This window comes from Rhyacophila brunnea, unplaced genomic scaffold, assembly GCF_057557595.1.
Source record: "Rhyacophila brunnea isolate RB1 unplaced genomic scaffold, BYU_Rbru_1.0 scaffold_14, whole genome shotgun sequence".
In the NCBI taxonomy this organism is placed as follows: Eukaryota; Metazoa; Arthropoda; class Insecta; order Trichoptera; family Rhyacophilidae; genus Rhyacophila; species Rhyacophila brunnea.
In genome coordinates this window covers 38,033,007-38,046,826 of record NW_028232796.1, presented here as the reverse complement: position 1 = coordinate 38,046,826, position 13,820 = coordinate 38,033,007, and the positions used below count along the sequence as shown (strand labels likewise).

Below are 13,820 nucleotides of genomic sequence, written 5' to 3'. Positions count from 1 at the left end.
GATGTTTAGACCATAATCAATCAAATTTACAAGGCAGTGTGGGATACTACTGCCAAATTTGAGAACTTTACTCACTATTCCATTCATAATAAATACCTCATGATAATTTTCTAGCATTTGGAAAAAATATTAAATCTTATATGAAAAATAAGACGGCCATTGAAAATCTACGAAAAATGCCCTCAAATAAAAGTGAAATATCAATTTACCTAACATCCGAGGGTCTGGCAACTTTCTCGGTAGCCGTATGCAAGTTGTACATCTGCTTCATAGGCAGAACCTTGAAGCCGGCGTGCCTCTTATACGGTCTAACCCTGGCGCAGACTGCGTCGGCGTCACCCTCCTCCTTGCTGGTCTGGTTTCCAGGCAGGGTGCCACTGTAGCCGCTGGGCTCCGGCTGAAGGAGGAAGGAGGGGGAGCGTTTTGATGCCCTCATCTGGCGCTGCAGGTCGGTGAGGGCTCTGATCTTGTACTCCAGCACTTGGATCTGGCCCTGCAGCCATGTCCACCGCGATGCTATCGACGCCCGCTCCTGTGACCACCTCCACAGTGCTCTTTTCGACCTGAAACAAATAAATAATAAAATTAACCAAAATCAATGAAGACATAATATTTTAGGATTACTAAAAATATCTATTCAAAACGTTTACTAGTTACATTCATATTATTTTAAAATATCTACCTAATTTGCAGATATATCAATTGTTGGGACAATTATTGTGCCTTATACCCCATTTACACGTGCATGGTTTTACTGTTGACAGTAATAATTAATGCGGCCATAACAAGAGAATGTATGGGTTAACATTTATTATCCTGCAGTTGCAAGCTTGCATACATGAATCAAAAAAGTTTGGAAGCTTCTGAAATTTCATCTGACAGTAGGGATCGTTTCGATCTGCGTCGGCGCAGTTGAACGATAGTGGCAAACCTGCCGGCATAAACCTAACTATGCTCATTTTGAGGTTAACCGATTTTCAATATCTGTCAAATAGTATCATAAAATGACAACATCGCGCCTCGCTTGCTCTTGACGAATGAGATTAGTGAGACAGTCAGGACTTTTATGTGTAAACAGTTATTATCACGATAGTTTAAAATAAGCACTATTGCTGCCAGAAATCCATGCACATGTACAACAGGCGCTATTACTCACATTAAGTAGCTCATTTTCTCCCCCTCCCGCCCATAGCATTAACAATAATAAGACGCCGAGGATTAAAGCGGGTACAAGTAACATAAAGTTTAAAAAATAATAATATAGGACCAGTTTCACATTCCATGAATTCATTTATGTGTACAAATGTTATTATTTTCATAGTATATATCTAATTTAAATTGGCTTAACTTGTTTAACATCAATATTTTTAGGCATAGAAATAATGTGTCATTTGAGAACCAGGTCCATTTACAAAATATTGAAAACGATATGTACATTATGTAGGATTTATAATTATTAACTCTTTGGGTTTCCACCACATGTATTTTCTTCTTTCCTTAACGTTTCTACGTTTGCATTCATACACCTACACTACACTTCATCATAATACATCTCTCATGATAATGGGCTCAGCGATGAGCCCGAAACATTGAGAAAAGAATTAAGTACACTCGGTGTAAACCCAAAAATCGTTGCCTATATGATTTCATTCCTTTAAACATCAGCTCAATTATATAACTAAAGTGAAAATGCTTTAGTAAAATCGATGGTAAAGTTTAATATATGAATGAGGTGGTGAATATCAACTAGTGATACATACAAAAATCACTCATGACCCCATTTGTCACAAATAAATAAGCGCTCATAGAAAAAAGAAGAAATAACAGACCCCCAGTCCATTTAAAAAACATATATTTTCATGAATTGGGTTCTGAGGGTGGAACAAATACACCAGTGACATAAAATATGCATGCGATTGGAAATTCTACTTAACTGTTTGTAACATTCTGTAAATGGGGTCTTGTTCTGATCCATTACTTACTACTATTCTAAGAAAAAATATTGATATATTTTTGTTTAATAATGTTTTTAGTATTTACACCATTTTGTACACAGAAGTCCACGGAGTGTAATCCAATGTTGGCAATATAATACTTAAGTGTTTTCACATAAAACGGTTACATATTTGAGTCTTGTTTCACGCATTAATAGGTTGGTATGACATAGGTATGTGGGCATGTGAAAACCATTCCTACCTTATTTTTTTAATTACATAGTCATATTTAGTTAAATTGACGCAACCCATAAGGGCAAGATAAAACGAAACTGAGGAGGCTTGCCTGTGCCCCAAGAGATTTAAGAATGGGCGGTAAAAGCAAATGGATAATGTCAGTGCTTGATCATCCAAGATGGAGTAAGCTTTTGAAGGAAGCCAAAACCTGACAAAGGTTGTAGCACCATAAATGATGAGGTATGTTTATATTCAAAGCATGGATCAAATTTATTGAGTGAATGGATATTCATTTCTCATTAAGAGCATACATCAGTGAAACGGCAAATAATTTTCAACAATAGGTGGAACGAAATATCACACTCGCTGCCGATCGGAGAGAGGTAGCGAGATGTGGGCAAGTCAATTTGTTTTGTGATGGTGTCTGAGGAATATATTCTTAAATCGAAGATGACTAAAAAACGTCACCTATGTACGGTGTCTGAGGAATATATTCTTAAATCGAAGATGACTAAAAAACGTCACCTATGTACTCGCAAAAGAAAACATGTCAATGAATATATTATTATTATTACAATTACAATTATTAATATTATATATACAATTACATTACAAATTATGTTTTGTTCGGCACGCGTCGTTTGCACAATCTGCGCGTCGCGTAGTCACGATCTTTTTTGACCATGCCTAAGCTGAAGTATAGTCTTAAGAAACTTCTTCAAAATCAAATCCACTCTGAACCAATGAAAAAAACTCGTAATTTTTTAATTTACAAAATAAAATGCTTGATATGGTATGCTTCTATCGTTGGCTAGATTTCACCCAGGGAACACAAAAATAGGGGTATTGTGGGTTATTTTCTGCGTGTGATTGAAAGGTACAATTATTCTTAAGTGTAGATAAATAAGTAATAAAAACGGGTGCTGAAGTATAAAATGTTATTATCAGTATGTATGTCTGTATTATAATAGATTATTTATTATAGTTTCGTCATGTAAAGCATTCAGTAATGGTAATATATTTGAGGACATTCAAGGCATTATATTTCTTGCCTGACCGCCATTAAATCATAAACCAAAAATCTCTTTAACTTTGACTATAACCTGCTAAGTTTTTATTGATTATTACACATTTTAAATAATATGCAATAATCAATAAAAACTTAGCTACAAAACAAAGAATTGGATCTGGGGTACTTATAAGATGAAGTGGTGTCCTGTAATGCGTAAATGGTTGGGAAGCATCGAGTTACATTATTGTGCTAGGAAACAATACATTAACATTAACAGCACATGATAATATAGTGATACCAAGCTGACATTTAAAATTGTCCTTCAATTAAAATTCCTATCTTAATATGGCGTACTGACATGTTATATTAACTTTTCTGCAAATAATGTTATATCGATGCATACCATGTGTGCACAAAGATTGATAGACTAACTTATACCAGTGTCATATTTTATTAAATATAGTTTGCATGGCACTACGTACTAAATACATTAATAACCGTGCAGGTTTTACAATACTGCGAATGACCAATACATTCGAAATAAATATGAAAATGAAAACTAAAGATTAAAAAAAATGAGAAGTTTGAGAAGCCCTGCCGCGACACCAGAAAAGAACCTCGAAAAGTGTGCCAAAAATTTCAACCTACTATTTTGTAAATATGACTAAAATATTTCGTTAACTGGCCTACAAGATTAATATTTTGTTTACATGGAAAACTGACAATATTATTTTACAATATTTTACGTTTCTAATAAAATTCCTATCAACACATACGACTTCTAGGTAATACAAAAACGTTAGGTAAATTGAAGACAACCAATGTATTGCCAGGTTATGTTATAGTGATATACCTATTAATGAAATAACTCACAACTAAGTAGGTCAATTACAATGTGATAACAGTGATAAGATTAATCTGTAAAGAGGTCAGTGACCGTCAGCCTTCAGTAAGAAGTGTATATTATACTAACTTATGCGAATGAAATACTTTGAAACCGGATTCAAGCACGCTATTCCAACAGAAATGTGCGTATCATAAAAATGGTCACATATTAAAGGGGTCTACACAATAAAATACCTATTGCTGTAAATGGGTCACGAATATTTTCTCCAAATCTACGCAAAACAGAAATACAGCGTACAGTCACGGTCATAAACGTGACGTACCTACTCATCGACTTGCACATGAAATAATTTTTCCTCCTAAAGAAAGGGGAGAAAGATCTTACATTGAAAAATCGCATCTGAATTAGTAAATTTCACACAGAACAAACATTTTGAATAGTTTCCGTTGCACAAAACTGAATCTTCTTTTGACTCGACTGAAAAGTACACTCATTCTAATGCAGCTTTACCCGTTTCGTTATAAAGAACGAAATTCTGTAACCCTAATTATGTATTGATCACATGAAGCAATGTTGTCTCACAAGTATGACTAAGCGATGGTGCCCACAGAACGCGTCGGGCGCGCGAAGTCCGCGTATGCAGTGTTTATTCATAACCATAATCACACGTCTCTCGCCGCGCATTACCCTTCACCTATGTAGTAAGCGGCCCAAACAGCACAAAATAAATATTATTACAGCGCCTCTCATAACAAAGCAATAAAAATATTATATTATTTCGGGGCTTGTAATTAAAATTTACGACGACATTATTCAACCAGCGATAAACTGAACACGCAATAAAATAAAACAATGACTTCTCTGTAATTAAATAATTGCTTTCCGCCCGTCGATCGACGATGCCTCGCGCAGCGTGTTTTTGCTCACTGTGTTCAATGAATGGACTCCATTGTATTTTCTTTCATTCGTATCGCCGAGAAGCGGTGATTCGCGAAAAAACGATGATTCATGCGGCGCGCGCGTATAATGCGTCGCCATATCCAGTGGGCGCTGGCGTATTTGATTACGTTGTATTTTCAATGATTTATGCGCCACTTGTAGAAATTTTGCGCGAGTGCGGCGCCCGACGCGTTCTGTGGGCACCATCGCTAAAACTACACAAGTTAACAATACATGGATACATCAGTATAATAGCTGTGACTCTGCACAACGTATTGACAAAATTAATATTTAAATTAGCGATGCAAAACCTTTTTATCCGATTTATTTATTGTAATTCTTGCACAGGCTAGAAATGTCGCAAATGATAATAAAATAATATAATCCTCTCCCTAATCAAGACAATATACTATTTTTAATTTAGACTGCCCGCCGACGATAAAAACCACAGACGCAGCATATGCTGTAAATGTAGAGGGCAGTCGGCGAGCCATGTGTACGCGGGGGGATTCATGGATTTTACATGGCGGAAGCCGAGCAGAGGGTTCATCGTCGGTAGGCAGTCAAATAGGAAAATACCAGTTACTCCTGTCACTTCCACTCTATTAGGCCGATACATCAGTGAAAGGGCAAATAATTTTCTTCTATGGGCGCGACGAAATTTTGGACTCGCTGGCATTCGGAGAGCGAACGTCGAGGTGTGAATACGTCAATTTGTTTCGTGGCGGCGACGGGGGTATTAATTCTTAAATCGTGTAAAGATGACTAAAAACGTTACCGATTTACTTGAAAAAGAAAACATGTCAATGAATATATTATTGAACAATAAACAACATTAAATGGACGCATGTTGGATTAATATGGCAAATTATATTTGGTTCGGCATGCGTCATTTGCACCCGCGGCGCGCAATCCGCGCATCGCTTAGCCACGATTTTTTTAGACCATGCCTCAACTGAGGTATAACCTTAAGCTTAAGGCATATTTACGATGTATAATCCATTGTCAGCGCTGGTCAGGTGGCCGAGATTGCATGCTACCATCAGGCGCGCCCTAAGATAGTGTATAATGCCTGGTCCACACCGAAAACAAGTCGCGCGACAACTCGTTAAATTTTACGATAATTATCATAATTGCTTAAAAAAATTTACGATAATTACCATGCTTATCGTAAAATTTAACGAGTTGTCGCGCGACTTGTTTTCGGTGTGGACAAGGCATAACGTTCACAGGTTTCCGCGTTTCATTGAGGAAAGTGCTTGCTTTCTCCCGAAAATACATCCACACAACGTAGCCTTCTTTGGGACTACACAACCACACATAAGATGGCAACATCATAAAACCAGCAACTCGGCTTGGCTACCCAATTAAATCTCGAAAAAAAAAGAAGCCGATGCACGGGTTTAGCTATTTAAACACATGTTAATAAGTCTATAGATCGCTTTTCCGATATTTTCAATCGATAACTCAATGGAGTATTCCATTTGGTCGATAATAAACGGCATGACGGGCTGCGGGTTGCGTACCACTGATTTACATAACAGGCGCTTACTAAGAACTTAATGGTGCAAGATTTACATTTACAGCGAAAACATAATTCTACAAATGTTTATATTTCTTTACATTGTTTCTAAACAAACATCTGTTCCGGAAATGATATCATTTTACTTAATTAAATTCATAGAAGTAGTTCATACGAAGGCATGATTACCAAGTCATAGATTCGAAAAACATACAGCAACGAACAATAAAATGATACTCCCAGCCAATGTCGAACAATTTCATACAAGGTTTTTGATATGCACACAGTTCGCATAGTATTTCTTTCTCCCATGTAATTCTAAGGCGCCGTGCACATACAATCGAGCGCGCGGGGCGCTCGCGCATATTCAATGTGAATCATCGAAAATACAACGTAATCAAATATGGCAGAGCACACTGGTTTTGACGAAGCACTGTGTCCGCTCGCCCCATGATTCACTCGTTGTTTGGCTCCTCAGCGGGACGAATTAACGAAAATAATACGTTGTTAAATATGGCAAAGCCCATTGAACACGGCAAGCAAAAGGGGCGCGCGCTGTTTTATTTTATCCGCTTCTGGACGCGTTGTCGATAGACGGGGGGGCGTCCATTATTTTCGTGTACTATATATTTTTCAGAAATACTATAATTTTTACGCCTTTGTACTATAATCAGCATAGAAAAATATGGCAACACTGCTTCTCGTGCCTCTTATTACATATGTGAAGGGTAATGCGCGGGTGGGAGGAGTATCATTTTGGTTGTATTTACGCTTCCTACTTCGCAGTGATCGTCCCGATCCGACGCTTTTGGTGGGCTTTATGCTTAAGGAAAATCAAAAGAGCACAACACACAACAAAATAATAGTCTTCCTTTAAAATAGTTTTTCTCTACACACATTTACACAATATGTGCGAATGTAATTATTAGCTTGATCGTATAAAACAGGGCTGGCGAACCTTTTTACATACGCGTGCCAAAATTTCCCTAATGTTTTACGACTGTCCTGCCAAACAGTCGGCTCGTTTTATTTAGGAAAATATTTTCGCTGCGGGGCGCAGGTTGCACAATTTTTCAGTCGGCTAGTTTTTTGCCTGCTATTTTTTGCAGAATGCGATCTACGTGTCAATTGGTAAAATAATATTAAAAACCGAAGGAAAAGCGCATGCCTATGCCGTCATTATTGTTTTATACGTAGGTAAGTATAATATTTATTTGTAAAACATTTTTGAAAATTTTTATTGGTTTTCGTTCGCGTGCCGTGCAAATTCATCTCGCGTGCCATATGTTCGCCACCCCTGGTATAAACGTTTCCCCCATTACAAAACGCAAGGGTTTCTAGACAGTCCTTAGTTCTTGCTTCAAGTTGTGACAAGCGCCTGAAATCCCTAAACGTTGAATACTTAGGTATTTAAAATTTGAAACATTCAAATTTGAGAGATTCAGAGCTTATTTAGTTATGATAATTTAAATACCTGGTTTCGCTCACATAGTAAGCAGTATCATCATTTAGGGGGACAGTTCATATACTATTATAATTATGACTTCTACAAGGGGGGGAGGGGCGTCGTGGTGGGTCAACCAGATAAGAGAGATAAACACACATCACAAATTCGGTCTAATGGTAACTGCGGCTGTATTTTACATCAAGAATATTATCATTTCGAAATTGTGCGAAACAATTTGTTATTATTCTGTATCGATGATACTCGATTGCTCTACAATTCAAGTGGATGTATTAAAAAATAATACAAAAAAAAATCCCTAATAAACCGCTAAAAATACACTAAATACCCTTAATTTTACCTCGAACAGCATTGGGAAAACGCTACTGTTGAGCGTCGTACTGCCTTTAACCTTAGCGATAGGTAAGGGGGCCCGTTTCAGGATATCGAGGCCATGATTATAATTGTAGTCTATTCCCGAATTCCCAATACAGAATTATTTAAATTCATTTGAATATGTTGAACATGACAAATTACAAATTTAAGGCATTCAAAAACAAAGATATCAAGTCTTAACAATATTTAAACAGAAGACACCGAATGAGCTAAGTTATTTAAAAAAAATCATATTACGTCACTCACGCAAGTGGAATATATCAATATCCAAAGCGCATTGTAATTGCATGGCGTAGAGGGGTGTACATTTTAATGGTTTACATCGCGAGGAGTGAACAGCAGTTTTTTTTTTATATTAACATGGTGTGGTGAATACCAAGGATACATTTTATAAATCGTCCCAAATAGTTTATTAGCATTTTTAGGCGGTCACCGTGGAGCAGAGGTTACTGCATTTTACTTCCGATATGCGAGTGAATCACAGGCTCGAATCCACATGCCGCGTGTAATGTGCATAAATCATGGCATGGACAATAAAATCACAGTGAGCGACAGATATGTATAAATAATATGTACTGTATATACCGAGGCAATGTTCGCAACACGCATATAGGAATTAATCACATTCTTACATAGAGTTTTATCGTGAATTTGAAGTTGGTATAAATATATAATTGAGTGGCGTTCACCTTATTTTGAAGATATGGTAGAATAGAGGTATACGTAAATTATATTACTTGGCTCGAGTTAAAAAATCTAAAACAATGCACCTATCTTGTCGATGGATTTTTTTAGTAATTACGAAAATGGCACCACGGCCCAAAGTTTAGTGGCAACCCCGCGACTAAATTGTACCAAATAAGGCATAAGTACCGGTACATAAAAATTATAATCTCTTCTTTTTCAATACAATATACCGTAATGTCCGTAGGACTTATTGGATTTCAACTATGCGGATTGCCAATGTTTTGATTATTAATCTTCTATCAAAGGTTGGCGACCAAAGTGCAGCATGTCTCTGCCTATCCTGATTATAATATCAAATCACACACGCCTTAAGGCCATGCATTAGTTGAGGCACGGTCTAAAAAGATCGTTGCTAGGCGATGCGCGGACTGCGGGTCGCGGGTGCAAATGACACCTGTCAAACGAAATATTATTTTTCATATAAATCCAACATACGTTCATTTTATGTTCTGTTTATTGTTCTATTAGTAACAATAATAATATATTCATTGACATGTTTTCTTTTTAAAGTAAATGGGTAACGTTTTTAGTCATCTTTACACGATTGTAGAATTAATTGACCCGTCGCCATCACGCAGCAAAGTGACGTGCTTCTGGCTCGAGATTCTCTCAGTGAATGGCAGCGAGTCCAAAATTTCGTCGCGCCTACAGTTGGAAATTATTTGGCGTTTCACTGATGCGTCACCTTAAGCGTCGAACCACTTACGGAGGTTGTGAACCTACGGGAACCTCATCCTACCTACACCATTCTTTCCCTGCAATGTGACCCATGAGTTACCATAGCGAAGTAGGCAGCTCAGTTGATTTAAGTGGCTGTCTTAAAACTTCACCCTTATTGATAAGCTGACCAGCACAGAAAATAAATCCTTGACTTACACCGTTACCTTAGAGCAGCGATACTCAACCTGCGGCCCTTTAAGCTTTTATGTGCGGCCCGAAACACATTTATTATCAGGAATTTCGTATATCTTGAGATTCGTTTAGACTTTGACGCACAGACAGTGCACAACAGCACACGATTAATTTAAAAAACACGCATAATTTTTAAAATCTCAAAAATGTTTTGTAAAAAAGGTTTCATGATTTTTTTCGTCACACCAGTAGTGATGCGGCCCGCGTTACTTTACAAATATATGTATTTGGCCCGAAGAAAAAAAAGGTTGAGTATCATTGCCTTAGAGCCACATCTTAAAAGCTTCTAATCTTCAAATGGTCAGTTGAACGTTCAGGTTTCGACTCCGTATACCAATACGACCAATACGGATATGATGTCGCTCGCATATGCACTGAATTTTAATTAGTAGTAGGTACTATACGACATAATTGAGCGTCTGAGTAAATAAGGAGTACAAAAAACGTAAACGTAAATACCTACATATAACACACATTGTTATAGCACGGTTTGACCAGGTTGCTATAATTAGTTCAAAATTAGTAACTAACGATTTTATCTTATTAAATTACTTTATTGGATTCATTTATTATTTCTCTCCGACCATGTCCTATCCTAATATGATCATATGGGCCTCCACAGAGTTTGTATTAACAGATTTTTGCCCACGGTGGCCGCATGGCTTAAGCGTTGGACTATCACGCCGTGGGTCCTAGGTTCGAATCCTGGGTCTGGCAAGTACACATATTGTTTTTCAATTTGTGTGTGAGTCAGGGTATGGACCTAATAGGTTGAGCAAGTGGCTGACATCCATTTCTCGTAAAAAAACATTTATTATTTAACATACATAAATTAACAATATGAAGTCTGAAACAAGAGTCCCTGTTATACTGGTTACATGCTTAATATATAGTTTGGATACTGGATAGAGTTATCGTACTTGTGCGAACATCACAATTTATATTATTACACCCTCCACAACACTGTGGGAACGTAGCTAGTTCTTAAAATTACACAGTAAATCTAGTCTATAATCAGTGCTTAATCTAAAAGGCATCCCTTATTTATTTATTTCAAACATCCCCTGCTATATTTTACGATATAACACAATACTGTGGAAATCCCGTCAACCATAAATTTACTTATTGATTCATGTCCTAATAATAATTTATAACATCCAACTGCTTTGTATGAAAAATTAAAAACATTTTATTCCCAACAGTGGATCAGTACATCGTGACCCGTGTAGCGACTAGCGAATATCAATACATTAACGTATCGTATCCAATCTGCATGTTTTGCTCGACTTATACCCCTTCATACACTAGTAAACATAAATAAATATCAATAAGTTTACATCGTGCCTAGGTATATGAATAGTGATCATTTGAGAACAAGACCTCATTCGCAAAATGTTGAAAACAGCATGTAGAATTTACCATTATGCAGGTATTTAACTTTGAAGCCGATTCACCCATCTTTATTGTGTACCAATTCCCACTTAATTCCCAGCTCTTCAATAATCAATTATAATATTACGTCTTTACCTGCGTAAATTAACTGTTAAATCACTGCGAATTTAGCGCCATATTATTTATGTAATCTCATTACCAGCAAAAAGTCACGTGACGTTACCCCACACATTTTATAAAAAAGAGAATAAAATACCTACGCACAAATTGAATTTCTCCACTCTCGCAGATTCGAACCAACGGCGCATGCCCACAACATCAGAGCGGACACTAAATTCCCTAAAATGTTGCGCAATAAATAGGCACGTTTTTGGAGGCATAATAATAATGTACATCGTACCACAGTGCTCGATACGACTGACACAAAAGACGCAAAAAAATACGAAGTGAAGATTAACAACGAGTAAAATTATTTATATAAGATATACGTTCGAATCTCCTATATTAAATACCAATTTAAATTATCCCCCACATATTATATTAACGTGATTTAATTATGTATAAATAGTATGTTGTTAAGTTATTGTTTTAATTAGGTGAGACAAAGTAAACATTTTGGCATACCGAGGCAGTCCCGCTGCGTACTATATAATATTTAATTATCTATGTTGTTTGTTACGCATGACTTAGCCGGCCGTGATGACTGACTAGAATCTAGATTGTGACGAAATTGTATGAAAAACTGCTTGTCGGATGACACCAGATATCGTATGCATACTCGCGGAAGTTAATGAGCGTAGTGTTATGGGTGATTTAAATAATTCCGAGCATTTCTTTATCGGACTGACATTTTCGCGGTAGAAATAAATCACAGCAGTAAAAGAAAATGATTTTGTTTAAAACTAATATTATACGAGGTCCCTAATTGAACAAAAAATGCAAATAGGTGTATTTACCACAGCATAAGAATTTACTTGTAATAAATCATTTATCATGAGTTAATGTTATATATTATATTAATTAAAAAAACAATAATTGCATGTTTTACAATGATCCCTATAATACTCTTCTAATATATTGTGAAAGTGGAGTAATTCTAGCTATGTAAGTCGTGTCTCAGAGGGGATATATAAACATCCCAAGAGGGCTGTCTTCGATGCACCAGAAGAGAAAAGAGAGCCGGGAGAACCAAGCCTGCAGGGGTTGGTTATACAGTTGAAAAAGCACAGCATTCCTAAGGTTAATTAATGCAACCAGACGAAACCGATCTTCATCTGAATTAAATTAGGTATGTGGATTAAGTACTACATTATAATATTGTTATTTATATGCAATGAAATTAATACAATGTCTTCCATTCAAATAATTGGCGTTGAACACCGTCAACTGACATTAAAAAGATTGATGAGGGTAGGTATACTTACGAAATTTCATAATTCGTAAAATGGACGTCCACACTAAATATTTGAACTTTTATCATTCGACGCCGAGAATTAAGCCTACTACTGGACTTTGTGTCGTCAAGTGATTCCAGTTGTCATTCTCAAACTATTTTTATTGAAAACTCACTATTATTAAATTCTCAAATACCTAGTTAAAAGGAGTAAACAAATGATAAGATTAGTTGCAAGACCAGTGGTCATCAAATGCGGCCACTAACTAGCCATTCGTCCACAAGAATGGATTAACCATAAAATTTTAATTAACGTGTTAATGACATTTAGATAGATTTTTAATTTAGAAGTTGCAGATATGTGGTCAATTTAATTATGAGTGCAAAATCGTTGTCGAAATATGTGCCATTTTATAATGTTTTGAGATGAGACAAAGTTTGGTGAATCGAAACTGAAATAATGATAATACACATAATGATGCATACACGACAATATACACAAATCGGACATTCATTGACTAATTAATAATTGGATCCATAGTGCCCCCATCGGCCAATGAATTATTTAGTAATGTAATGCTAATGATAATAACAACTATATATGCTTAGCATAACCGATGGATGATGATGAGCAAAGTCATTCCGTGTAACAACTCCATTGCCCCCGCTGTTTTAGTAGGCAAAATAGCAAAGCCATAATGAATATTGAATAGGTCGTTCACGTTATGTATTACTTACTTACAAAATGTAACTAAGAACACTGTGCCATACAGTTTAAAGTAAATAGCTGGTATGTGTACAAGTTAAGGCGAATAGTCCACCTACCAGAGGCACCCAGCGGAAAAATGCGAAGTTTGCAATTTGAGACGTTTTTTTGATAATCTACTTTACATTTTAAAGTGTTTAATTAATAAATAACTTCTTACGTATTTAAAGGCATTACAAAATATATTTTTTTATTTTTATAATGCCTTTAAATTAAAAAAAAAAAAACGTTACGAAATACGGATTCGTTAAAAGTTAAAGGATCCCATCTTACCATTAC

At 36.3% G+C, this 13,820-nt stretch overlaps 1 protein-coding gene across 3 annotated transcripts in view; it reads right to left on the bottom strand.

Annotated features, from left to right (window-relative positions):
- nsl1 (non-specific lethal 1) overlaps positions 1-13,820 on the bottom strand; it is an 88,085-nt gene that overhangs the window by 39,766 nt on the left and 34,499 nt on the right. For all 3 annotated transcript variants that reach the window (XM_085942266.1, XM_085942267.1, XM_085942265.1), the window contains one exon: positions 210-563. In XM_085942266.1, the coding sequence (XP_085798392.1) occupies positions 210-563 (354 nt within the window). The remainder of the gene's footprint in view (positions 1-209; positions 564-13,820) is intronic.